The sequence below is a fragment of the Pipistrellus kuhlii genome, unplaced genomic scaffold (genome assembly GCF_014108245.1).
Source record: "Pipistrellus kuhlii isolate mPipKuh1 unplaced genomic scaffold, mPipKuh1.p scaffold_m20_p_7, whole genome shotgun sequence".
Taxonomy (NCBI): Eukaryota; Metazoa; Chordata; class Mammalia; order Chiroptera; family Vespertilionidae; genus Pipistrellus; species Pipistrellus kuhlii.
Genome location: NW_023425573.1, coordinates 2,000,550 through 2,027,329, shown reverse-complemented (window position 1 = coordinate 2,027,329; position 26,780 = coordinate 2,000,550). Strand labels below are relative to the sequence as shown.

General features: G+C 43.9%; 1 protein-coding gene across 4 annotated transcripts in view; it reads right to left on the bottom strand.

Annotated features, from left to right (window-relative positions):
* FN1 (fibronectin 1) overlaps nucleotides 1–23,712 on the bottom strand; it is a 66,405-nt gene extending 42,693 nt beyond the window's left edge. For all 4 annotated transcript variants that reach the window (XM_045575664.1, XM_045575666.1, XM_045575667.1 and 1 more), the window contains exons 1-15: nucleotides 23,370–23,712; nucleotides 22,301–22,429; nucleotides 21,179–21,316; nucleotides 19,193–19,324; nucleotides 18,097–18,234; nucleotides 14,827–14,985; nucleotides 13,768–13,965; nucleotides 12,541–12,720; nucleotides 11,743–11,919; nucleotides 10,551–10,703; nucleotides 8,786–8,914; nucleotides 7,606–7,749; nucleotides 1,639–1,772; nucleotides 928–1,105; nucleotides 313–489 (exon numbers count right to left, since the gene is read on the bottom strand). In XM_045575664.1, coding sequence (XP_045431620.1) covers nucleotides 313–489; nucleotides 928–1,105; nucleotides 1,639–1,772; nucleotides 7,606–7,749; nucleotides 8,786–8,914; nucleotides 10,551–10,703; nucleotides 11,743–11,919; nucleotides 12,541–12,720; nucleotides 13,768–13,965; nucleotides 14,827–14,985; nucleotides 18,097–18,234; nucleotides 19,193–19,324; nucleotides 21,179–21,316; nucleotides 22,301–22,429; nucleotides 23,370–23,511 — 2,308 coding nt within the window. In that variant the 5' untranslated portion in view covers nucleotides 23,512–23,712. The remainder of the gene's footprint in view (nucleotides 1–312; nucleotides 490–927; nucleotides 1,106–1,638; nucleotides 1,773–7,605; nucleotides 7,750–8,785; nucleotides 8,915–10,550; nucleotides 10,704–11,742; nucleotides 11,920–12,540; nucleotides 12,721–13,767; nucleotides 13,966–14,826; nucleotides 14,986–18,096; nucleotides 18,235–19,192; nucleotides 19,325–21,178; nucleotides 21,317–22,300; nucleotides 22,430–23,369) is intronic.
* Nucleotides 23,713–26,780: the final 3,068 nt, after the last annotated feature.

The following is a 26,780-nucleotide window of genomic DNA, read 5'->3' as shown; positions in this document are numbered from 1 at the left end:
AAACATGAGATTTTTGAAAAGCACAAAGGAGGTTACTGTGCACCCCCAAAGCTAACATTTTCTACCACAGTCTTCATACTAGCAACTAGTGTCTGGGCAAACACATAGTGCAGGTCACAGCAGGGACCAGGAAGCCGTGAAGCTGGCTCCGGAAAAGCCCAGTGCAGCCCTAGAAAAGGTCGGTCGTTTCCCCCTCTCATACTGGGAGGTGTTGTTCAGACCGAGCTGTCAGACAGCTCACAGACCCCTGCCTGAGTGCCATCTTCTAAGCAGGGCCTCCCACTCCCAACCTCTCCCAGCACCTCAGCTTACCCAGGTAATGGGGGTGGCTTCCATCCTCGCTCAGCTCGTACTCCACACGGAATCCTGTCACCGTGTCTGAAGCTGAGACCCACGAGACCACAAAGCCGCTGGACGTGATTTCAGTGACAGATTCAGAAGTGGCCACCACGGGAGAAAGGGGTGTTGTCTCGCCCGTCACGGTGTTGCCTAGAGTGACAGGAAGGGGAAAGAGAGCCTCAGCCGTCAAGAAAACCTACTATCATCTGTAGAACATAATTTTTTGTTGTTTTTTTTGTTAATCCTTACCCGAGAATATTTTTTCCATTGATTTTTAGAGAGAGTGGAAGGAGCGGGGAGAGACACAGAGAGAGAAGCATGGATATGAAAGAGACAGATCGATCGGTTGCCTCTTGCATGCATCCCGACTGGGGCTGGGGATCAAGACTGCAACCAAGAGATGTGCCCTTGACAGGGGACCCTTCAATCCATGATCAGGACCTTCCAACCACGGAGCTAAACATGGTAGGGCTATAATATAATTTTTTTTTAAAAATGTGAGTGTGATCCTTGAAAGAATATGGATCAAGTGTGAATCAAGCGTGAAAAGAAAAGCTGAGGCACAGACGGGGTGGCTGTGGCACATACCGGTCATGGAGTTGGTACTGGTGGTTGTGAAGTCAAAGCGTGTCACCTCTCTGTGGCCAGACTGCTGGAAGCTGATGAGCTGCCCCTCGTACACCACGTTAGGCCTCAGGCCTTTAATCATGTAGGAGTTTAAGTGGCCTGGAATGGTGGCCTCCTTCCAACGGCCTGGAGAATTTTTCTAAAAATTTAAATAAAATAAAATAAAATAAAGCACACCCATATTCACCAGGAAGACTAGTCAGAGAGGATGTGGCATAATCTATCTAAAGAACTTCAGAGGGTCAAAAGTCAGATTTTTAAGAAACGACCACTTAGAAAGTAAAATAAAAGAGGAAGATATTAACGTAGCTGTTGTTTTTCTCCCATCGGTGAAAATGACAACAGTCTTTATCCTTTGAGACAGTTATAAAATGTATGAAAAACTTTAGATACTCTTCCCATGTTGAGGAAGAATAATTTTTAAGCATGATCATTCCTAAGTCTTTGCTAAGAAGATCTTTTTAACATGAAGAAATAAAATTTTCTAAATACCAGAAAAGCTAAGCCTGTATGTCAACTGATCAGATATTGTTTTGTCACTAAATAAATATAAACATTATACGAATAGTTAATCCAATCTATTGATATTAGCTCAAAATCTGAAGGAAAATACTGTCAGCATCTGTCAATGTGAGGAGACGCAGTGTCCAGGTTTCAGAGTGGCATACTCACAGGCCTCCATCGGAGGATGTACTGGGTGATGTGGGATGACTCGGGCACATTCCACTGGATGGGGTGAGTATTGGGTTGGCTGGGGGTCTCGGTGATGATGACCTGGACAGGACCAGTCCTTTCTGAAGATGGAACTGTGAGATTTGGTTAGCTTAGCTATTCATTCACTTCAGCTTGAAATTCAGTACACATGGACGAGATCACTAAAAATAGTTTGGCTTATCAGTAAATGTGAATATACGTAATAATGAATTGGCATCAATCTTTTACCTATTGACACTGGAAACAGAGCATCATTCTTTTTTAGCTGATAAATTATTGCTTATCGTGAGAACTGCAATTAGAACTTTATATGACAAATAAAATACATTTTTTTTAAAAATGCCTCTTAGCTTGCTTTCTTCTCCATTTTCAAAATAAGAATTGTAAGAAATTGTGGAACTAACACAAAAACATAATATGGAGTGCCTACAGATTCCATATACTTATTATATTTAGCTTCCTTGAAGCAAATTCTGGTTTGTGGAAGCTGTCATCAAGAATGAATCTGCCACCAAAATCAGTTTCGCTCAGTGGATAGAGCAGCAGCCTGCAGTCTGAAAGGTCCCAGGTTCGATTTTGGTCAAGGGCATGTACCTTGGTTGCGGGCACATCCCCAGTGGGGAGTGTGCAGAAGGCAGCTGATCGATGTTTCTCTCTCATCAATGTTTCTAACTCTCTATCTCTCTCCCTTCCTCTCTGTAAAAAAAAATCAATAAAATAAATTAAAAAAAAAAAAAAGAATGAATCTGCCACCTCAGGAGGACACAGCATTCCAAAGGCCATAAGGCATGATGTAAAACACATTCCTAAATAGGGTAGACTCTTAGACAAATAGACAAAAGTACTAGTTAAAGACAGTTTTATTTCTCATCTTCAAATGCACAAGCTATCTGTAAACGCCTTATCATTTTGGGGAAAAATATTATTTTATTTTTATGCAGTAATTACCCTCTATTGTTTGGTCAAATTATTAGGAGAGAAATTTTTTCTAAAGCAGCTATCAACTGAAATGAGATTTTGCAGGACACACTAAATTCAATATTTCCACACATTGATTAAAAGTATGGTTTGGTACATCTACACAATGGAATATTATGCTGCCATAAAAAAGGAATTCTCATCATTTGCAGCAACCTGGAGGGAATTGGAGAACATCATGCTGAGTGAAATAAGCTAGTCAATGAAAGAGAAACACCACATGACCTCACTCATTTATGGATAATAAAGAACATTATAAACTGATGAACCAAAAGATAGATATAGAGACAGTAAAGCAACAAGCAGACTATCAAATTCAGCAGGGAGGGTAGGGAGATCTGAGGAAGATAAGAGATCAACCAAAGGACTTGTATACATGCATTTAAGTACAGCCAATGGACACAAAACTCTGGGGAGAGAAGGCATGTATAGGGGGTATATGTACACAGATAATAATTTAGTAAAAAATTAAAAATAAATAAATAAATAAAGCATGGTTTTAGTTTTGCTTTTAAAGCAAAATAAGAGAAGTGTAATTAAGTCTTCATAGTGTAGACACACTTCAGGGTAATAACGAATTAGCTGAATTACTACGCTAGCAGAACAGAACACTATCTTTTTCCTAAACTGTCATTTTATGACATCCATCAATGTTCAACTTATTAGAAATAAAATTAAAGTTCCTTATAATAATCTTTCCAAGAATTTCTAACTGCCATTCTGTGAAACAGAGCAAAATTTTGGGCGTTTAATAAAACACTTCACCAGATCAACAGATGTAGGTTTCCTGAAAACTCTTACAATATGTTGATTTAAAAATTAACTCTGCTTTTAAATTCTCTTTGAAAATTCAGGTCCAGGGCACATGCCTGGGTTGTGGGCTCAATCCCCAGTAGGGGATGTGCAGGAGATAGCCAATCAATAATTATCTCTCATCATTAATGTTTCTATCTCATTCTCCCTCTCTTTTCCTCTCTGAAATAATAAAAATATATTAAAAAAATATACTCACAAATGTAAATGAGTTTTGAAAGATAAACACTGAATCAAAGTTTTAGAGATGTGATGATTTAAAGTATTACTGCCATGCAAATCAGTAACTATGGGAATATTGTATCCTTACATTATTTACAATCATTGGCATAAGGTTGTTTAAATATTGATCCTTCCCATAAATCCTACTATAAATTTTCTCTTATAAAGAGATAGGTGTTTTACTTAGTTTGGCAATCAGGATGCTGAGGGGGAAAAGTTCATGATGCTGTGGAATATATGTTGATCCCTAGCCTACACGATGGACTTTAAGTCCACCGACCGTAGCCAATGCATGACTCTGGTGGGGATATTGACAATCAGCTATGCATGTGTGGAGGCAGGGAGCATAAGGGAAATTTCCCTTTCAATTTTGCTGTGGACCTAACACGGCCCTAAAAATCTTTAATCTAAAAAACTGATGATAGTTAAGTGTCTACGAAGAGGATGTTTTATAAAGGCAACACAGATAAACTTTCCTGCCCACCTTTAAGCCCAATCATGCACCCACATCCACCAGGAGGATAACAAGGGAGAAGGGAGGGAAAAGTAAAGGTGACTTAGTGATTTTCACCTCAATGATGGAGCAAACCTACAGAAGTTTCTTTTCATGTATGTATGTTTTACTGATTTCGGAGAGGAAGGGAGAGGAAGAGAGAGAGAAAAACATCAATGATGAGAAAGACATCGATGGGTTTCCTCCTGCATGTACCCCAACCAGGGGCCAGGGATCAAGCCTACACTCGAACTACATGGCTTTGACCTGAATCAAACCCGGGACCCTTCAGTTCACAGGCCAACACTCTACACACTGAGCCAAACCAGCTAGGGCAGAAGTTTCTTTTCTTTCTAAAACTATAAGCTTTGCTTTGAAATTCTGTTTTCAATGTCAGGCTTGTGGCACAGCTCCCGTGAAGGGAACTGCATGGAACACAAAGGGGAGGTCACACATTTAGCACATTCTTGTTCAGGAAGTAGAGAGCCTGTGCCCATTATTTGTAAGGTCAATTAAATTCCTATGATCATTATACTCGACCAGGCTACATATGATTGGAAAACAAAAAAGCTGAAAATTCTGACATCATTTGCACCATTTAAACTTAAAATCCTGATAATCCTTTCAAAACTGGTGAGTCAATAAAACTTTTTTAAAAAGTATCCAAACTGAATAATTACCATGGAGAAAACTTTACTCCTTCTCTTACTCAATATGATCAGCCAAGCAATAAAATAGTTAAGTAAAGATATGATACAAATCATACTTTAAAAACTAGTGTAAAAGAAGGTCAAAATGAGCAATTTCCAATAATGGTGACCCTGGAGAAGTTAAACATTTATGGGTTTGCAACTCAGTTCTTTTTTCCTGTTTAGTTTGCTGAGCTCTGTGCCTTCCTAGTTTATTGACACACCAACTGCCTCTTATCTCCTGTTAGTTTGAACGACTCAACAGGTCCTCGGTCAGAGGAACAGACAGGGCAAGGCTCAGAGACAATCTATTGGTAGCCTGCTGTTCCTTCCTTCTTCCATATTCCTGGAGTCCCACATGCAAATCACGAATCACTGATCAAACTAGACACATGGATAAGCTGTGTACTGAGGAGACGCGTCAGGCCCCTCGCCCCTAAATCTCCTCTGTGGTGGACTGGACCACTACCCTTTTTTAAAGAGTAGTAACAGGCTGGCGAGTGTTACTCAGTGCTTGAGCGTCCATCCATGGACCAGGAGGTCATGGTTTGAGTCTTGCCAGGCCATATCCCCAGTGTGTGAGCTCGGTCCTCAGTGTGGGGCATGCAGACGGCAGCTAATCAATCATTCTCTCTCATCATTGATGTTTCTATCTCTTCCTCTCCTTTCCTCTCTGAAATCAATAAAAATATACTTAAAAAATAATACAGAGTAGGAACACGGTGGCCATGTAAGACTCCGATACGGAAAAGCTCCTTCCGGTCTGAGCTTCATCTCTGACATGTTCACCAAAATGCTTCCAGCCGGCAGCGATGTGAAGTTCCCTCAAAACCATGGAGGAGGAAATGACTTTCAACAGATTGCCATCCCCCACCAACAGCCATAAACATAGAAAGCAGAAAGCATTATCATTTAGAACATTCTATCTTCTGGCTGCATAATTTTTTATTTATTTATATTTTATTGATTTTTTACAGAGAGGAAGGGAGAATGATAGAGTGCTAGAAACATCAATGAAAGGGAAACATTGATCCGCTGCCTCTTGCACACCCCCTACTGGGGATGTGCCCGCAGCCAAGGTACATGCCTTTGCCCGGAATCGAACCTGGGACCTTTCAGTCCACAGGCCGACGCTCTATCCACTGAGCCAAACCGGTTTCGGCTGGCTGCATAATTAAAGAAAACCCAGTTATACTTTCTGAACCTATGGTAATCCTGCAGCCAAATTTTTAAAAATTACTAAAAAAATAAAAAAAAACGAATGACTCGTATACTCAGATTCACCATGAAATACAATTTAGAGCCAGGTCAATCAGTGCTCAGAGCCTGCCCAAAGCAGTCACCCGGGCAGCCCTGACAGTGTGTAAGGTGCAGGGAGAGCAAGATCACTTCAGAGGTCATAGAAAGAGTGTGTCTGCGTGAGTGGTAGTCAGGATCCCAGAATGTTAGTCTGTTAGTGCGGGAGGGAACTTTAAGGGCAATCAGCTATGATCACCTCATTTTACAGATGAAGGAATGAGTGATGCTTGGCATATGTCTCTTCAGAAGCACAGAGAGAGCTGGGACCCGTGCTTTGGTGAGCACTGCCTTTCGCTGGAGTGTTTCATATCTTGTGGTCAGGAACAGTGAATTTGTGATCCCATGATGGAGGGATTCCGTTAACTTATTCTTAATTCCTGTTACAGGTACATTCTGAGACCCTGAAAATCTGTTTCTATTTCTGAGTGCAGGCCATATTTTAAGTCTAAAGGTAACAGGAAGCTTTGCACTTCAGTAGTTGCTCAAATAACTGATGCCTAGCAATTAGACTTTCATAACTCAATGTGTTTTATTATAATTAATCACTCAGTGAAAACTAAGATCAAATTTTCTTTTCCTAAAATGAATGAACAAAACCAGTGTTCATTCATTTTAATAATGCCCTGTGACCTGAGAAACTCCCAGCAATGAACACTGGAGGGTATTTGAACTGTGTGGGTGGAAAATTGACCTCATTACTCAACTCTTGACCCAGGATACTTTGTTCCACACTCGAACTGATCAAACAAATTGGAAATTTTGACAAAAAGCCTAGATGGAAAGTAGGATGAAAGCAAACCCTATATTGTCTTTCACGTAATTTCTCTGTACAACTTCTCTGTTAAGAATCATGACATAAAATGCTAGCCCCTTACTCTTAGCACAGCTCACTGTTTGGTTTCTATCCCTATGTATGGGTGTGAGATAAAATCAGTCAGAAAGTTTTAACCTAATAGAATGTTCTACAGTTTTAAGAAACAAATTACAGCCCAGATGGCATGGCTCAGTGGTTGAGCGTTGGCCTATGAACCAGGAGGTCATGGTTCGATTCCTGGTCAGGGCACAGGCCCGGGTTGCAGGCTGAATCTCCAGTAGGGGTGTGAAGGAGGCAACCAATCAATGATTCTCATCATGGATGTTTCTATCTCTCTCCCCCTCTCCTTTCCTCTCTGAAATTAATAAAAATAATATTTTTAAAAAAGAAAAGAATTACATTCAGGCACATTTGCATACTTGCCGTATCTTTTTCTTGACTGGGAAGAAAGAAAAATCATTGTTTGTCAAAAATTCAGCTGATTATTAGACAGTAATATAAGGATGGAAAAGGAAGGAAATTTTAACTTAAGCATCAGAATATTAGTAAACACTGAGGCTGCCCTGTTTTTATAACGCAGCCTACAGTTCTCACTTTGCAGTAATTGAGCTACTCACCTGCATAGGTCTGAAGAGGTTGGCAATGCCATTCCCCAATGCCGCGACCGAAGCAATAGCACTGGTACCTGACCCCCTGCCCATACTTCTCCCAGGTGTCTCCGATTTGATAAAATGTTCGGGTTTCTGAATCTTGGCATTGGTCTAAAATACAGACAAGTAAAAGTGAAGCAGCCTTTGAGTGAAGACTTAAAACTACAAATTTAATTTCAGTGTGCTAGAGCATTCATTCTTAGTTTCACTAGAAACTGGCAACTGTTCTTACAAATAAATACGTGTTGCTTAAAAAATACTTTGTTCATATCTTTTACTGTCCAGAACAATTAGTAGTAAAAACAAACAAAAGGTACCCATGGGGGGAGATATTTAGTTTTCTAAAAAAACAATATTTTTAAATAAAAATTGAAGATTTAAATTTCAGTAGGTATTGATAGGCTGAATATTTTGAGTAAAAAATGACATATATTTTTACCCATATTAATGCAACTGATTTCCCATCTGAACAGCAAGGACAATATGTCAGTTGATACACTTTCTCAAACTTTAGCAGATTTAATTGTGCATGTAAATCGATGAGCCAGATTTTAATTGTGAATACTCGCTGAGCAGTTTCTGAGAAAATCTCTCGGGCTTCTCCTCTGGCTTTGGCAATCTCGGGTCAAGCAAACTCGAGTATCTGATCAGTTTGTTTTCTCAGTGAGTAGCCTGCCTCTTTTCATAAAGGAGTATTAATGGATTACCTCAAAGCCGGTAACACAGCTCGTTTAAAGCTCAACCTTCACTGTTTGCTCAGCCCCATTAGAAAGGGCAGCCAAGAAAAATAAAGTATGTGGAGGGAGGGATTTACTGACCTAATCATTTGCCCATGTTCTTGCACTATCAGCAAAGGGCAAGTCTCTTTCATAATGCAACCATCTTTATGATTCAGAACTAAAGAACGGATTGCATCTAATTAAAATAAGTTTGTATTTGTCACCAAATTTAGCAAACATAGATGACTACCAAAATCAACGTTATATATGGTCCATGATGAGAAGAAAGACTTTGCAAATCTCTTTGGTAGCCACTGACCAAAGTCCGAATCCAGCTTCAATCAGGTAACATCCAATCGCTCTCCTAATGTGAACCTTGCTCACTGTCCTGGGGGGTCAAATCCATCGGGAGAGACAAGGCTACTTACCGACAGGATCACACTTCCACCGGCCCCGGCCCTGACCAAAGCAGGTGCAGTTCAGCAAGTGGCCCTCTTCATGGCGCTTGTGAAACGTGTCATTCACATTGTAAGTGACGTCGTCCACAATGCATTGATCTATTTAGGGAACAGCGGGATGGGTGGAGAACGGGTTTTGGGCTTTAATGATGAAATTTTAAAAAGCTATGCTTTTCAAAGCACACCGTTCCTTCCACTACATTATCAAGACCTCTCATTAAAAAAAACTTTTCTAGCGGCAGAGAACGAACACTTTTCAAAGCTTAGTCAGTATTACAGCTTCTGCATACAAAAGAAGTCTCCTGTATGAACTAAAGAATGTGGTAGCCGAAACCGGATAGAGCATCAGCCTGCGGACTGAAAGGTCCCAGGTTCAATTCCGGTCAAGGGCATGTACCTTGGTTGCAGGCACATCCCCAGTGAGGGTGGGGGTGCAGGAGGCAGCTGATCCATGTTTCTAACTCTCTATCTCTCTCCCTTCCTCTCTGTAAAAAAAATTAATAAAATATTTTTTAAAAGAATGTGGTAAATTACACTTTCTTGTGGAAAGCCCATTTTTTAACAAATGCATGTCTTACTTTCAGAAAAGTTCTTGCTTAGTTGATAATGCCCTTTAGATCCCTGTCTGTTATGATAAATAGGAGGAAGATTAAGCAGACTTATATATAGCACCCAGCATAATGTGATGGTGGGGGTGGGGAGATATTTGGATTTGGAAAAGAAATGACATCTATGGCATTCATAAGGTTAAAAAAAAAAAAAATCACGCGAACTCTGTTCCTAACTCCCTGAGCGATACTGAGAAAATTACTTTCTCTCTTCAGGTCTCAGCTCCTCCATCTGTAAAATGAGGAGCTGGTCTGTCTGCCTTCCTACCAGGATCCCTCTCAGCTCTGCAACGCCATATGTCATTCTCATTGCTCCCGGATTGTGTTACCTGCTGACACACAAAAATTCAGGCCAGTGCCAACACATGAGCTACATGGACTATTTATTAGCTCACAGTGCTCCCCTGTATCTTACTTTTTAAAAAAATATATATTTTATTGATTTTTTACAGAGAGGAAAGGAGAGGGATAGAGAGCTAGAAACATCGATGAGAGAGAAACATCGACCAGCTGCCTTCTGCTCCCCCTCCTCCCTCCTGGGGATGTGCCCGCAACCAATGTAGATGCCCTTGACCGAAATCGAACCTGGGACCCTTCAATCCGCAGACCGACGCTCTATCCACTGAGCCAAACCGGTTTCGGCTATCTTACTTTTTAAGCAAAAGAAATAGAAGAACTAAAATAGTTTCAATAAATCAATAGCCCTATATTCTATACCTGGGTCTAAAGGGGAAAATCTCACCTGGACAAAATGAATTGGCCCCTCAATGTATATTTCTCCTTAAATCTGGATCTGATCTTAGAATAGCAAAGTCTTTTTTCTTTACAAAAATTACTCACACTTTTCTGGACATGAATCCAATGGCATAACTAAACACTAAGGGATCCAATGATCGCGCTCTAGCCTTTGAAGTCAGCCTAAGAACCCGAATCCTGGAAACGTTTCCAAATCGCTGGGCCAGCTTCTCTTAAGTGGCCGTCTAAAATGTGACTCTCACGCAGCACGATAGACTAACTTGCTGGGATTGCACCTCTCCTCCTTTTGGTGAAGCACAACTTTTCACATCAAAGCCACACTCCCCGGACCCTTTATCCTCCCAAATGTTCTCACTCCTGAGCAAGCGTACCTCGGAGCTGGGAGTAGGCGACACAGGTCCATTCCCCACGACCATTGCCCACACATGTGCACCTCATCATGTGCCCCATGTCATGCTGCTTATCCCACTGGTCTCCAACACGGTACATGATCCCTTCCGAGGTCGTGCAGATTTCTTCGTGGGCTGTTTGGAAAGGAATGAGAAATGTCCAAATGATAAATGGTCACAAGTTCTTAAAAGTTATGCAGTATTATCAGTCTAATGTGGTCATCCTACAAGCTCTCCCTTAGAAGTCTGGTGTGCCTTGAAGAAATCTCAGTGCTGCTTTGTGCTCGTATAGAGGCTTGAGTAGCAGAGAGGAAAGCACAGTCCAAAAGGGAGGCGAGTTGCAGGAAATACTTACAGGAAGGGTAAGTGGACAGTAAACCGCAATGATCCCTACACATGGACTCAAAGGGTCTACGTTGTTCTAGAAGCCTGGATCTGACTACTGCTCCGTAACTTTCTAGTTCCAGTTTATTCTAACTCAAAGGGAAACTATGAGTATGAGCATTGCACTGTAAGCTCCAACATGTTTTTCTTCTAAATTCTCTTTGGTTGAAATAAGAGAACTAAAAGCAAGCTGTTTTTTTCGTCTTGCGTTTTGGTGCCTCATTGACAATGAAATGTACAGGTCTTTTTGGTTCTACAACTGGGAACTCAAATGTAATCTGTGGGACTCTTGAAATTTGAAAACTCAAAATAAAAGGCACTGGTTCTCCTTTCTTCATTCACACAAACTAGAGCTCCATCCCGCTCTTTAGAAAAAGATCACTACTTTTCAGAAAATAGAGCTTTGGTCATTTGAGTATTTAATGAAGGATAGAGCTTATGTCAGTTAAGCCAAAATCACGTGTAAATACTGGCAGGTCTGTGCCTCTCAGTCAGTTACATTTGACAAAGTTCCTCAGTTGTGAGCTCTATACAAAAGACAAATTTGTGCAAAATGGAAATGTGCAGACATTTTAAACAGTATTTTGATTGTACTTATATATTTTGGGGCATTCAAGTATATGAATGGGATATTAAAATTATATAAATAATTACATAATTCATATAAATGTATTATGTCACATTAAGCTGTTTGCGATCTCAAAAGTTAAGTGTTAATGGGTCAAGTAGTGCAAAGTGGCCAGTGTTCTGTCTGACTCCATCAATGGTGTCTGCAAGGGCTTCCTCTTACCGGCCATAGGGCAGAACCCAAACTTCTGGTCAGTGTCGTAGTTGGGTGTGGTCCCGCACCACTTCATGTTGTCTCTCCTGCCCTCGGAGGTACAGTCGGTGTAGTTGTGGTTGTTGTACAGGAAGGGGAAGTGGCACAAGGCACCATTGGAATTTCCACCTCGAGTTTGAACCATAACTGCCCAGAACAAAGGGGAAGAAAACATTACACTGAGCTTCCCATGAACAGTGGGAACGGCTACAGAAAGGTCCAGAAAGCCTGGTCTCCGCAGCTAATTTCCACGGAGTCCATCTCAGAACCAAAGCTGCCTGGTGACAGCATTCTATGTCTCCTTCTCCTTGTGAAATGTGCTCACCTTTACCCTTCCAAAGAGATTTAAGTCCAATTTTCACTCCCCTTGTTCCCAGCCCAAGAAACATTTCAGTGATCGCTTGGAATAAAAACAGTGTTTCAACCAAAAGAGAAACAAAAATACTCAGTCATCTATTCTGCGTATTCTTCAGCCCCGTGGGATGACATCCTGGTTTTAAGATGCCAGCATCTGTAATCACATCGTAAGCCCGATGTGTCAGAGAGAAAGGAACTGGTGGCCCTTTCCCTTGGTGTCATTTCCCAAGGGCACGAGGGACCATGGAAAGATCTTCAACTGCCAAGTTACTCCACGTCTCTTGGGTCCAGAGTGTAGAAAAGTGATACTTCTCATGCAGCCTCAAGATTAATGGCTACATTGCTGACCAATAAAAAGAGGGCATGAGAAATGGGTCTTTCTCACAACTGGGTTCCCCCCGGGACACTCACCAGTCTGGTCTGTACAGAAGGAATATTTCTGGTCTTGTTCATAATTGGAAGTCGTGCTGCACCAGAAATGTCCATCCTGTCGCCCTTCACCGGTGCAGGAGTAGAAAGTCCGGCTGTTGTAGGTGAATGGTAAGACACATGGCTCCCCGTTGGAATTGCCACCAAAAGTCCGAGTGACAGCTACAAGCATAACCAAAAGGGTCTCGGTAAATAGAGCTGCATGGATTGCCGCTGCTTATTTATACCTTAAACTCGAGGCCTGGTGCACCCTTGGCCTGGCCTGTGGGATTGGGCCAAAACCGGCTCTCTGACATCCCCTGAGGAGTCCTGGATTATGAGAGGGCCCAGGCCAGGCCGAGACCCCCCCATCAGTGCACGACTGGGGCCAGGGAGAGATTTGGGAGTTTGGCCAGCCGGGGAGGGATGTGTGAAGGGTCCAGGGCATGTTTGGTCCATCTCCTTTAGTCCCAATCAGGCGGACCTCAGCAGCAAGCTAACCTACTGGTCAGAGCGTCTGCCCCCTGATGGTCAGTGCACATCGTAACAAGTGGTTGAGCGGCCATAACATATAATTAGCATATTATGCTTTGATTGGTTGAATGGATGACTGAATACTTAGCATATTAGGCTTTTGTTATATAGGATTAGAGACTGATCTTGTGCTATAAATATAGATGATCAACTGGTGAGTTTCAGTCGAAATGCACTCCTTAGAAGGCCATGCTTTTTGTGGATAGAGCAAAATCTGTTTCTCTGCTAATGTCCTTTGTTACCACCTCTGCTGTCTTGCCTTAGTTTCCCCATTTGTACAACTTTATTAACACAGGTTAATTAAGGGTGCTGCTCAAAGAATACTGAAGGGATATGCATGCCTCAGTTGGTGGCGTAAGTATTAATACATGAGGTTATTCTAGGGATAACATCAAGTGCATTAATTATAATTGCTATAGTTACTAACTACCATTTTTGTAGCCCAGAAGAGATGCATTAGATGTTGTTAAACCTCCAGAAATCTGAGATTTATAGTATGAAGTATGGATGATTAGTTATTCAGAAAGCAACCCTCTTATAACAGCAAAGATAGTACACTTAATATTCACTAAAGAAAACACATAGATTAAAAAGATTGGAAGAAAATGTATCAATGCCAATTCTTTCAAAAACTAAATCATAAAAAGGTTTTCAGTAGTTTTTTGTTTTTGTTTTTGTTTTAAAGATAAGGCAGACCTCTCTCTTCACAGCTGACTCCATTGCCCAGGCAAGTGCAAAGCATCTGCTTATCTCCTTGTATCTTCAGCCACTGCATCCCGACTGAGTAGATCACACCGCTGTCTGTGATACAGTGCGGATAGGAAGGAGGCTGGGGGTAAGGCTGAGGCTGAGGCTGAGGCTGAGGCTGACGCTGAAAAACGGCCATTTCAACATCTGGACAAGAGAAAGAAAAGTCACGACGTTGGACAAGAGAAAAGAACTTGTATTTCTGAAGTAGGGACCACCTTTGGGATCCCATTCGGATCACTTCTGAAATCCACATTGTTTCTAACCTAACCCTAGAAAGAAATGGCGCCCCCATTCTGCATTAGTTTTTGCATTCAGCATATGCCAGATGGTCTCCACCTTCCAGCTCAGAAGGAGCTACTGGGATTATATTTCTAAATCCCAGACAGTATTTTGCCACTGAACAGGGCAGGTACCTTCAACAACTCCTTACCCATCCAGGAAGCTCACAGGCCATGCCTTCACAACGCTTCACCCCTGTCTTCGTCCTGGCTCACGTCGGACCACGTCCTCCTTGCTCTGTGCCCTGTCTCTCTGAACTACCCATCATCCCCTGCTGTCCACAGGCTCTTACCTTCACCTGAAACGGTCTTCTTCACCCTTCCTGTCTCAGCAGTTCCAATGAGCCCCAAATATCTGGCCATTTCTCTTCCTCACTTATTCTGAGACATCCCTGCCCCTCTGCAGTGAACCCCTGCCATCTGCGTGGCCGGGGGTGGATCGAGGCCCAGTGTTCTGAGCCACCACCCAGTCCTCCAGAAGCCGCCCCTCCTCCCACACTTTGTGAATCGGTTGTGTGTGTGTGTTTTCCGCCTAAGATCCATTTTTATTTCATCTACGTTTAAAACTTAACGTTGAAAAAGGTTTTAACAGTCCAGTGAGTGGACTCAGCTTACTAGCCCACACCCTGCACGCCCCCCTCGAATGGCCTGCCGAGGGAAAGGTGCATGTGCAGGGACGTTTTTGGTGACACACCCCGGTTTCCGCCCAGCGCGCCCTGCCCCTCACCAGTGGACGTGGTCTGCAGGGACGTGTGCCTCTCACACTTCCACTCCCCCCGGCCGTTGCCCGTGCAGATGCACTGGAGCTGGTTCCCCCGAGCGTCCTTCTTGCTCCAGGTCTCCCCGATGCGATAGGACGTCATGGTGTCTTGGTCGTTGCATCTGTCTGTGTGAGAAAGGAAGCGTTCCGAGATGTGAGTCAGGTCAAGCTTGCACATGCTCAACTGAAACTTTAGAAATATATACACTGAAACCGGTTTGGCTCAGTGGCCAGAGCGTCGGCCTGCGGACTGAAGGGTCCCAGGTTGGATTCTGGTCAAGGGCATGTGCCTTGGTTGTGGGCACATCCCCAGTAGGGGGTGTGCAGGAGGCAGCTAATCGATGATTCTCTCTCATCGATGTTTCTAACTCTCTATTCCTCTCTCTTCCTCTCTGTAAAAAAATCAATAAAAAATATTAAAAAAGAAATATATATATATATATACATACAGTCGTTTAAAACTTGACAAGTTGCCCTAGCCGGTTTAGCTCAGTGGATAGAGGACTGAGGTTTGATTCCAGTCAAGGGCACATGCCCAGGTTTTGGGCTCGATCCCCAGGAGGGGGCGTGCAGGAGGCAGCCCATCAATGATTCCCTCTCATTATTGATGTTTCTAGCTCCCTCTCCCTCTCCCTTCCTCTCTGAAATAAAAATATATCTTGAAATATAATAATAAAGCCTTGTAGGTTATTTTTTGATGATATGTTTCTATTTAGCTGTGGTGCCACAGGCGCAAAACTTCCAAACAATGGGTTATGTCTGTTCCAGCAGAAAGAGACCTATGGGACGTACTCTAGCTCCACTTCTGTCTGCCAAACACTTTTTCATCGGCATTCACTCATTACTTAATTTCATCATTTTTAGAGTTTTCACCTTGCCCTTTTGACCAAATTCATTCTCTGGCCTCTGATCACCCCTGTCTTTTCTTTCCAGACTCCCCAATAATTGCTGCTGAAGGTGACCTGCCTTTCAACAGGGGCCTTTCTTTAGAAAACTAGGAACAGAGGAGGCAAGTAGGTTTCCAATGGTCTTGGAGAGAAGCCCCAAAGAAGCTAGAAAAAGATGCAGCGCCCTTTCTTCATTTGTCATAGGAAAAATTCAGGGGTTTACCAACTTCTCAGACTCTGTTCTCTACCACTCCCTCCCCCTCTCCCACACACCCTTATTTAAAACACTACTAAGACGACCTCTTTTGAATTGCTTAGTGTTAACCCTACAATGGAAAAGTGAGATTACAATTGTATAATGATGTCTTATAACTAAATCACCATCAGTCTACGTGTTCCATTATCTGTCAAATAGTTTGCTTCAATTATAATCTGGTTTTGCCCAGATGCTACAAAGTGAGTATAGAAGATCTGGTTTGTTTGTGTCTCTCTGCACTGGGTGAGAGAAAAATAATTGGACAGTTAATGTAAATTCACACAAATAGACGCCCACATTGATCTACCACCAGAACAGAGAGCTGAATGAAGATGTGGCTGGTTACAGCTTTTTTCCAAATCCCCAGCTGAAAGGCTTGACTTCACTTGAACTTCCACAGCACTATGTTCAGTATCCATCTTGAAGTCTTAACATTATGCTTTATAGATGACTACCTAGGCCTCCCTCATCTCGACCTACTTACTGAGGGCTCTTTGAAAGTGGAGTTGATATCCAAGTCATTTTCTTATTCTCTGCACCTTCTTGTACAAAGTAGGGGGTTGAATTATTTCATAAAACAAATGACTTTTCTTCGAGAAACTTTACCCAATTTGCTCTTAGAAGAGTTTTAAATAACAGATGTGAGAGTTTAAGTCAGGTATCTAATTTATCTAAAGCTAAAAACATTACCACTGAAGTCTTGGAAGTCTGATGATCATAATAACATTTTAAATCCAAAAGACCTAATGAACCATCAAATTTCTGGGCAACATTTGGTCATAATCGCTATTACTTTCCATGAGAGGTTTAGTTTTTGTTAGCAAAGAATTTAAATTTGGATGATGAACATTTGAAGATGGTTAAACATTTTAAGCTAGATAAATGAAATAGGTCAAAATATTTAGATTTTATTTTAAAGTTATTTATAACATCCACAGTTAATGCCTATTTTACTTCTATAAACTCTATAGTTGCTATTAGTTTGAAGTTTCAAAACAAAACAAAATGTTTCGAACCGCTAAGGCAGGGGAGGGGAACCATTTTTCTGCCATTTGGATATTTTATAACATCATTCTCAGGCCATACAAAATTATCCACTTAAGCCCTACCCTCTTTTTCCCAGTGGTTAAAGCATTGGCCTGTGGATTAAAGGGTCGTGGGTTCGATTCTGGTCAAGGACACATGCCTTGGTTACAGGCTCCATCCCCAGCCCTCCCCTAGTCAGGGCCTATGCAGGAGGCAACCTATCAATGTTTTTCTCTCTCTAGTCTCCCCCTCCCTTCCACTTTCTCTAAAAATCAGTGGAAAAATATATCCCCAGGTGAGGATTAACAACAACAAAAAATGTATAAACTTGAAAGTTAGCCTACTATATTTGGCCAAACATTTAATTAACTCAACCCTAATGCCTTGGCAGGGCCAGACCAAATGATTTCTCCAGCCCAGTACAGCCCTGGGTTCATATTCCCCATCCCTGCCTTAAGACAAGTAAGGTCCAGGATGTCCTAGAAGGGACAGCAAAGCTGTCAGAGGTCAGTTTTCGTTAGCATTACTAAGCTTAACTAGGACTTTGAGCAAGAGACACTGTCCTTAACCCACAACAGACACATCATTTTAACCAATGGGATAAAGCACTTTTTATTTCCATCAATTTTGCTTATGAATAGGCCTTATTTAAATGTGAAGCATAAGGAAACCTGAAACTTTAGAGCTTTGCTCCCTTCTATGTCAATAGTACTCACATGCCCAAATATGCAGTCCTAGCTCTTAATACTTTGAAAATATCTGTGATAATTTAGATTATTAGACATTTGCAACTAATCTTCATGCCACAACGCATTTGGCTTTTATATGGATATTAAGGTTCCTAGTAGCAGATAGTCTTTAATGAACAAAGATATTTTTTAAAATTTAATCTTCTTGGAAGAAGCAGAATAGGTTTCATATAGAACTTTTCCTGACATTCAAAAGTTACAAAAACAACAACAACAACAAAAAACCACACACTGATGTGTTGGGTGTGTTCTAGAAATCACATTACATTTCTCTCTAAGAATCCAGAAAATCACCTTCACATGCAAATCTAAAACCTACTTCTGGAGGTGCAGGTGATGCGTCCGCTGCCTTCTCCCAGACAAGTACAGTCCACCATCATCCAGCCTTGATAGGGCTTCTCCCAGGTTTCCCCGACAACGTAGGACGTCCCAGCAGCGTTGTCAAAACACTTCTCAGCTGTGGGAAAATGTGGAGGAAAAAGAGGGGGAGAAAGCTATTTCAAACTGTGCCATCTCCCCTGCAATTTTAAAGTGTATTGTGTAAGCAAAAAAACCCAGCCACATGTTTTAAGTAGTACTCCGTTCTACCAGAAAAGCATGCCCTGTAACTAAGCACATGGTAACCACAGCAAAAGAAAGCTCCAATCGGGCTGGCAGGCAGAAGCTCTGTTCCCCTAGTAAGTATATGGGCTGTATATTTTCAGCTGATATTCTCCTTCTTCACACCAGTATTTTAATGAAAAGGATCTATCTATACTATGTCCATTCCGTAGGACACGAAATGTGCGAAATTCCAATCTAATCATAAATGGCCAATTATGAATGCCCCCCCACCCCCAAAAATGACAAGAAAGCCTTTGGAATTTGGATTTCTGTAAAAAAACAAAAACATAACACAAAGAAAAATAAAAGTATCTGAATTAGAAAACAATGGTGAGTAAAATTTATAGACAGAAACTTTCAAATTTGGGATTGAGACCAAAAGAAACTCTACAATTTTTAATCTTGAAAAAAAAAATGTACTAAGGTGTGACAGAGCACATACAATTTTATGTTTCGGTCTAGTGTGTTCCACTAAAATGTCAGAAGTATCATTTTTTTTCTTTTAAATAACATATCTTGACAAGGAAAACCTGAGATTAGACATTAGACAAAATAAACTTTTTTCTGAACCTTTCAACTTTATCTTTTGCTTTTGAAACAAAGTTAAGACAAGACTTCTTTGCAGTGAATACTTTTTATCTGATTCTTTAAGACTATGGATTATAAAACATTTCATTTTTTCAAGTAAAACTCCCATTTCATTGTTTTTTTTTTTCATTGGAATTCAGATCTCTTGTTCATGTGGAGTTTGGTTCAGCCCAGCATCTGGACTGTGCATTCCCACCCCTCAATCGTCCCTAATTGTCACACACCTATGGGCTTGCAGGTCCATTCTCCTTTCCCGTTACCAAGACACACACACTCTAACATGTAGCCACCGGTCTCATGTGGTCTCCTCCAGGTGTCACCAATCTTGTAGGACTGACCCCCTTCGTGGCAGCGGTCTATTCATGACAAAAAAAAGAAAAGAAAGAAATTAAAGAGAGTGGGACAAAGAAACAACATTAAAAAAGGAGAAGGAGGAGGAGGAGGAAGAGGAGGAGGAGGAAGGAAGCAGAAAGAAGCAGAAGGAAGAAGAAGGAAGCAGAAGGAAGCAACAGGAGAAGGAGAAGAAGCAGAAGGAAGCAGCAGGAGGAGAAACAGTAGAAGGAGCAGAAGAAGAAAGAAGCAGAAGAAGAAAGAAGAAGCAGAAGAAAGCAGAAGAAAGAAGAAGAAGAAGAAGAAGAAGAAGAAGAAGAAGAAGAAGAAGAAGAAGAAGAAGAAGAAGTCTCATGAAGAAGAAGAAGAAGAAGAAGAAGAAGAGGAGAAGGAGGAGGAGGAGGAGGAGGAGGAGGAGGAGGAGGAGGAGGGAGAGAGAAGATAAGGAAGAAGAAGAAGAGAAGAAGAAAAAGAAAGAAGAAGAAAAAAAAATCTCATGTTTGTAGAATAAAGAAGAAGAAGAAGAAGAAGAAGAAGAAGAAGAAGTCGTCTCATGTTCTACCCGGAGTAGATACTTAGGCGAGCCACTGTAAGTCTTCAGAGAACAGCTTTCCCGTCAGAGACAGGGGAAAAGTTAACAAGTCTGGTGACTTGGGGTCATCCAATTAAATGCTTTGTTTAAGCACAATGGGCAACCACAGAGAAAAATACTTGGCAAAGAAAGAGCTCATAAATCCGGGTTCCCAGAGCGATGGCAGGAAATAGGGTTCTGAAGCAGAAAAGCAAGGCTGGCAGACATGACCTCCACGCAGACACAGCAGGGTGAGCCTGAGACTAATTCAATGAACGCCCATATTGGGTATAGTATTTCAGCTTTCGGAGTGTGGAGAGTGTGTGTTTTATCCTAGGTTACACATATCATTTTGGCAGGAAGCAAACAGATGTGTGCATATCAAGTGTGAAAAACCAGGTACTTTTCTAGGCTGTTAAACACGTTGACACATCTACCCACTAGATTGTAAACACTATGGACCACTGACTCTTACCATTTACCAATAAGTTTGGATAAACCCTAACATTAAGTATGGGAAAAGCAGATTGGGCCTATTCACAAGAGACTATCTTGTACGTTTGGATATAACTTTTTTAAGTGACTTAAAGAATGGATTTTTTAAAAAAAAGCAAATGCTGTTAATAGAATCCACTTATATCACAGTGAATCCTACTGGAAAGACCTTCTGAACTAAACTGTAATTGACTGAGAATCAACTCAGTCCCAAAGTATCCTGGAAACACTCATAAGCTCATCATTCCACATTGTCCCTGGGAATAGAGAGATCCAATTCCTGGGTGTAAACCATTGGTCACAAAGAAACTAGACTGTTTGTATGGGATGCAAGAGGTCTTTGCATTGCAAACAAGAGCAGTCCACACAATGGAAGGTTCACTCTTCATGACCATCTTCCAATCATTGCAAGTAATCACATGATCAGTCTGACGAGATCGGGCGCATTCAGGGTGGTATGACCGCAGACACGTGATCAGTCTGGCTTGAAGAAGCCCAGTAATGTGAAATGGGCAACTTCTCTAAGTACGTCTTATTGGAGTGGAACCCAGGAGATCCACTTGGTCACACTGCACACACACACACACACACACTCACACACATTCACACACCCACACACACTCACACACTCACACACACACTTAAAACCACACTGATTCTATCTGTGCTTAGAATCTCCCAGAAGCACAGGAATCAGTTGGGTGACAGCACCTGGTTAAGCCCCAAACTTAGGGCTAACCAGTCATCAGTCTCAGAAAGTGACAGTGACAGTAAGGCAGAAATTCATATTCATGGTATTTTAGCATCATCTTACTTGCAATGGTACAGCTTATTCTTCTCCGACCGGCCCCGATGCAGGTACAGTCCCAGATCATGGAGTCCTTGGGACGCTCATAAGTTTCCCCCACCTTGTAAGTGTTGCCAGTGTACTTGTCAAAGCAAGTCTCCTCCGCTGAGGGGAGAAGGAAAGGGCACATGAGCCTCACATATGAAAAAGCCTCCCTGTGCCACCAACCTCACCCAAAGGAGAACCCTGTTCCCCTCTAAGAGCAACACGGCACCACCAGAAGCTTTTAAAATGAAGTGGGAGACCTAGAATTTACTTAGGCTCTCATCAAGCCTTGACTTTGCAAGTTCCCTAATTTTCTGTAAATTCGTTTCTGTTGTAAAGGATCCTCAGGCCCTAAGAGAAAGCCATATGCAGTGCTGCCTTGACAGGACAGGCTAGATGGTGAGGGAAAAACTTCAGATTCAGATCTCTGACTCAGAGTCCAGCCAAGGTCCACATAAAAGCAAACAATCTGAAGAGCCCAACCCCCCCCAGGCACAGTGCCTTGTGAATCCTGCTATTCCCATTTTAGCGTCATCTGAGCTGCTCTGTGCAAACTGCATGTCCATGGTCATAAAGAAGGAGAACCTTGAAGTGGTTAGTGGTTTTGTGTAAAAAAAAAAAAAAAAAAAAAAAAAAAAAGCCGCTTTACGTTATAATAATGCCCAAAGTGTTTTCTGGCCCATGATCTTACTGTTTAAGACTTAACATTACTTCCTAATAAATTAAAATTGTATAAGTAAGTGTTTTTAGAGGAAGAATACGCAAACCTTTTATTTTCTCATCAAAATCTTTGGGAGAGTAAAACAGAAAGACTCGAGGAATTACTTGGGGATGCAATTTGTTCTTTTGTTTCAAAGGTAAAACTAGCACGTAAAAAGCAGGTATTAGCAGTTTTTAAATGTTTTTAAAGAGGAGCTGATAGATCGGTGTATTGAAAAACTGGTGTACGGATTTTTACTGCCAGTGCTACATGTCACCAAGAAGCTCCCCTCCCCACAGGGACCAGACGGCCCACGGCCCACCGCTCACCGCTCACCGCTCACCTCACCGCCCACCGCCCACCGCCCACCGCCCACCGCCCACCGCCCACCGCCCACCGCCCACCTTCGGGCTTGCTCTCGCAGTTAAAGCCTCGGCTCCCCCCGTAACACGTGCAGATCAGGACGTTGCCCAGGTACGTGCGTTCCCATTGTTGGTTTATTTGATAGTGATTCCCGTTATCATAGCAGCCAGCTGTGAATGAACAAAAAAGTGATTCCGTTTGCACGCCCCCCCCCCACCCTCTCTCCAGATTATGGAATTTTCTTGCACAAGGAAACTGAGGAGCCTAAGCAATAAACACAGAAAAGTAGGTTAATCGCGGAGAGTGAGAAGCAGCAGTGCACTAACGTGTAGAGGTAGAAGCCAGCTCTCCCAAGCCTCAACCACAGTTTGTACACGTCAATATTTTGGTATTCCTCCCCTCCTCCCCCCACTCCCCTTCCCCTTCCCTACCCCTTTCTTGTAACTTAGCTAAGTGCTCTACAGTGATGTCATTCCATCTGGCCAGGGGTCCCCATCCAGGAAGAAGAAACATTTTGAAAAGCGGGTAACTACAATTTGCATCTTAAAACATGCCAGGAACTTCCACGATCTTCTCGGGGAGTGGGTCAGAGGGCAGTTTTAAGCAGTTTCCTGGGGCCAGAGGAGGGTGTGTCTTTGGGAAACGGGAGTAGGAATTCCTATCTCCTCCTGGGAGAAGTGTCCTGAGGGGCCCCTAGGCGATGCAAACTCAGTTACCGCCTTCCCCTGGGGTTCGGATCCCCTGAGCTCCGCAGCCGCCTCCCCCCCACCCCACCCCCCAAAGCTGGAACTCGTTAGCCAGCTCTTCGGCAGCGCAGCCAGCCAGACCACACCGGGCCCCGAGGACGCGCACACGCCCGCATCCCTTTCCCCCCCGGGGAGGTGAGTTTGGGTGAATTCACAGAGTTGCTGAGAGAGGGCACAGGAGCCCCTGAACCCCGATGGAGCCCCTGGGCGCGCAGCCCCGGCTCCGATGCCCTCTGCACCCACAGCCGGTCCCCCCGGGAGGCGAGCACGCGCTCCGCGCGCAAAACTTCATCCCCAACTTGGGCTGCGCCGGTCCCGCGCGCCCGGTCCGCGCCCGGTCCCCGCCCGGGCCCCCCGCACTCACGCTTGCTCTCGCTGACGGCGGCGGCGAGCTGGGGCAGCAGCCGCTGCTGCTCCTGCCTCCGGCCCCGCCGGGCGCCCGCCGCGGCCCCCGCCAGCGCCAGGCACAGGGCGGCCAGCAGCGCGGGGCCCGCGCCCCGCAGCATCCTGAGCGCCGGGGACAGCGCCTCTCCGCGCCCGGTGCGTCCGACCGCGCGAGCCCTGCCCGCGCCCCGGGGATGCCTTCGGGGAGGGACGGGTCCGAGGACGGGCACGGGGACGGGGACGGGCGGAGGGCGGAGGAGGAGGAAAGGAGGATGGAGACAAGTTGGGGCTGCGGGGCCGGGATTCGTGCTGGGGAGCCCTCTCGCCCCGGGTGTGAAGCTGCGGGTGCGAGCGGCCGGGGGTTTATATGGGACCGGGCCCCCCCCCCCGCCCCCGGGGCCCGGCCGGAGGAGGACCGCCGGCCCCCCGCCCCCGGATCGCCCCGCCCCCCGCCCACAACGCCCCGCCCACAACGCCCCCATCGTCCCGCCCCCACGCGCCCCCCACGCGCCCATTGGCCGCCGCCGGTGACGTCAGGGCGGGGCCGCCGCGGACAAAAGAGATGCTGAGGCCGCCAGCCCGCGGCCCGCAACTTTTTTCGGTTTCCTCGGCGGCCGCCCCACTTTTCTGGGGGCCGCGGGGGCGGGATGGCCGGCAGGAAAGGGAGGGGCCGGAGTCAGCGGAGCGCAGGGGTTGCACGTCCTCCCCCCTTCCCCTTCCCCTTCTCCCTCTTCTTTTTTATTCGGTCGGGGGGTGAGGGCATTTAATAAGAAATAAGAAGTCTCTGCTCCCCGGAGGATGCTTGTGGGGGGGAGTGGCCACCAGCTTGCAGCTGCAGGAATGCAGCCCTCGCAGCCCCAGGGCGGGTGGCTTTTCCCCTCCTGTTCCCTCTCCTCGGTTTGGGGCTCCCCGGAGAGTGCCCTCGGGGCTCCCTGTCCAGCCCGGTTCGGGGAGGTGCTGGCGAGGGGTGTAGGGGGGGCGGGGGTGCAGAAGGAGCGTCCATCCTCCCGACCCTCCCCAGGACCCGCAGGTCCCGGGGGTTTCCTTGGAAAGGACAAAGCAGCAATTCGCTTGAAAAGGAAAAAAAAAGTGCAGGGAGAAGTTTGGGGGTTTGTTCTCCCCTCCCCGCCGTGGGGTCTGTTTCCACTGGAGGAGCCAGCGGCCCGGCCGCCCTGAGGACGGGGAACGGCCCGGTCCACGCGGAGCAGCGGTCCCGCCTGGACCACGGGGAGCGGGGCACGGACCGGCCGGCCTGGCCTCCCATGGCGTCCTGCCGCCTGCCATTCGGCCTTTTCTGTGGCCATCGGTGGGGTCGCATGCTTCCCCTCCCCCAGCCCGCCCGCCGCCAGGTTTTTTAAATTTCAGGGATTATCCACTCCAAGAACAGGGAGGTTCCCATTGAGATCCCCTGGGCTGGCTTTCCCTCTGAGCTCGGAGGGTGCACACGGACTGGCATGGAGCAGCTCCTCGGATCCGTGCTTTTCAGACGGACACGAGTCACACTTGCTTTTTGCATTCTTCAAAAGGCCCAGTCCACGACCTTCTTCAGTAAATCCTGAGAGACCCAAACTCCAACCTCTGCCTTCTGGTTTTGTTCGCAGTGCGAACTTCCCTTTTGCTTTGAAAACCCATGAAAGCTACGAACAATGTGTTCATTTCTATAAGGGCTTGTTTTCCCCCCCAAAAGTTCCATCTTCGGTAACTGCCTTGGGGTAATTCCAACTCTATGGTCTAAAACACACCTAACACATCAAAGACGCAAAACTAACATTTGTTTTGTTAATGCAGGGAATTAAAAATAAGACAGCAAACAGCAGTTTCCTACAAGTAGTGTAAAATAACTTCTTGTGGAGTCCCGTCTAGGTTAGAGGTGGTTGTTGTTTTTAATTTCTCATCACCACTTAACAGTTTTCTCTTTCAAATATAAAAGGGTCTCCTGTAAACTCTCACTAAATGTCTGGGAAGCCAGTGTTCCTCCCAGAGGTAAGAAGACCTGGAAATCCGATGTCAGCAAGACAGACCTGAGGCTCACTCACACAGGTGTCTAACAACATACCGTATTTTTCGGACCATAAGACGCTCCGGACCATAAGACGCACCAGTTTTTAGAGAAGGGAAATGAAGAAAAAAAGATTCTGAAACAAATAGTGTCCTAAAATATTTTATGTGCATTAAAACCCAACATCACAGTCATAAACACATGTAATCAACCCTGTAAAGTAAACAGCAGCATTTAGAACCATTTTAGAGCCGGGCAAGCACACAGAGACCACCCAGAGCCGGGCAAGTAAAAAAACTTTTTTTTTAAAGTATATGAGTAGGCTATATTTGGACCATAAGACACAGGGACTTTTCCCCCCACTTCTGGGGGGAAAAAAGTGCGTCTTATGGTCCGAAAAATACGGTAGGTTCTGGAGGAAGGAAATAACTGCTTAGGGAAGTATGTTGTGAACCAGAAACATGAGACTTTGGTATATTTACTGTACTCAAAATACATTAGAATAATATACACATGCGAACTTGGAAGGAAAAAAAAGCCCACCTCACATTTCAGAAGAATTGTGTATATTTCAGCCCCATTGAAATATAATTTGTTTAAGGAAACGGTATATATATATATAAAATGTCTCCTAAGCAAAAACTTAATGATATTTAACTCAAGTTTATAGGAATGCTTGGGAGTTTACTCTTTTACTTGGAAGTTTTTGTTTTGTTTGAACTTAGGACATAGGAATATTTTCTTAGTTAAATTAACAAGGCTTGAGACCAATATTCTTCCATTATCAAAATTTCCTATAACTATGTGAGTCTATTAGTTCTAAGTAGAAAGATAATAAAACTTTGTTATAACTCGGCAAATATGCCCAGTGTGCGAGATTCCCTTGTATCTCCTTTAAAATCTTAAAGACTACTTTGACAGAGTAGGTTCTTCAGTAAACAGTGTGCTTCTGCTTGTATGAAATATCCTTAGACTTCTTTTCCTTATCTCCAAAGCACAGGGGAATGTAACCACACGGAAGACTCAGAGATGCCTGGGGCTAGGGCTGGGCACAGGCATCGATTGTAAATGGACACTAGGAATCTTGCTGGGGTGATGGAAATAAATCTTCTAAAACTAGATTGTGGTGGGAGCTGCACAACTTGGTGGAGTTATGGGAAATCATTGAGTAATACACTTTATGGTGTGTAAATTCTATCTCAATAACGTTTTTAAATGATTGATTTAAAAGTAGTATTTCTTTATCCTTTTTAACTTGTACTGTCTCCTGAGTTTGTTCAAGGTCGCACACCCAGGCGGCAGCAGTGCATACAAGCTGTCCTGATTTCTTAACTTTTCCAAAAGGACGTTTGCCTTTACTACAGAAGTGGATTGTCCCTTCCACACCAGTAC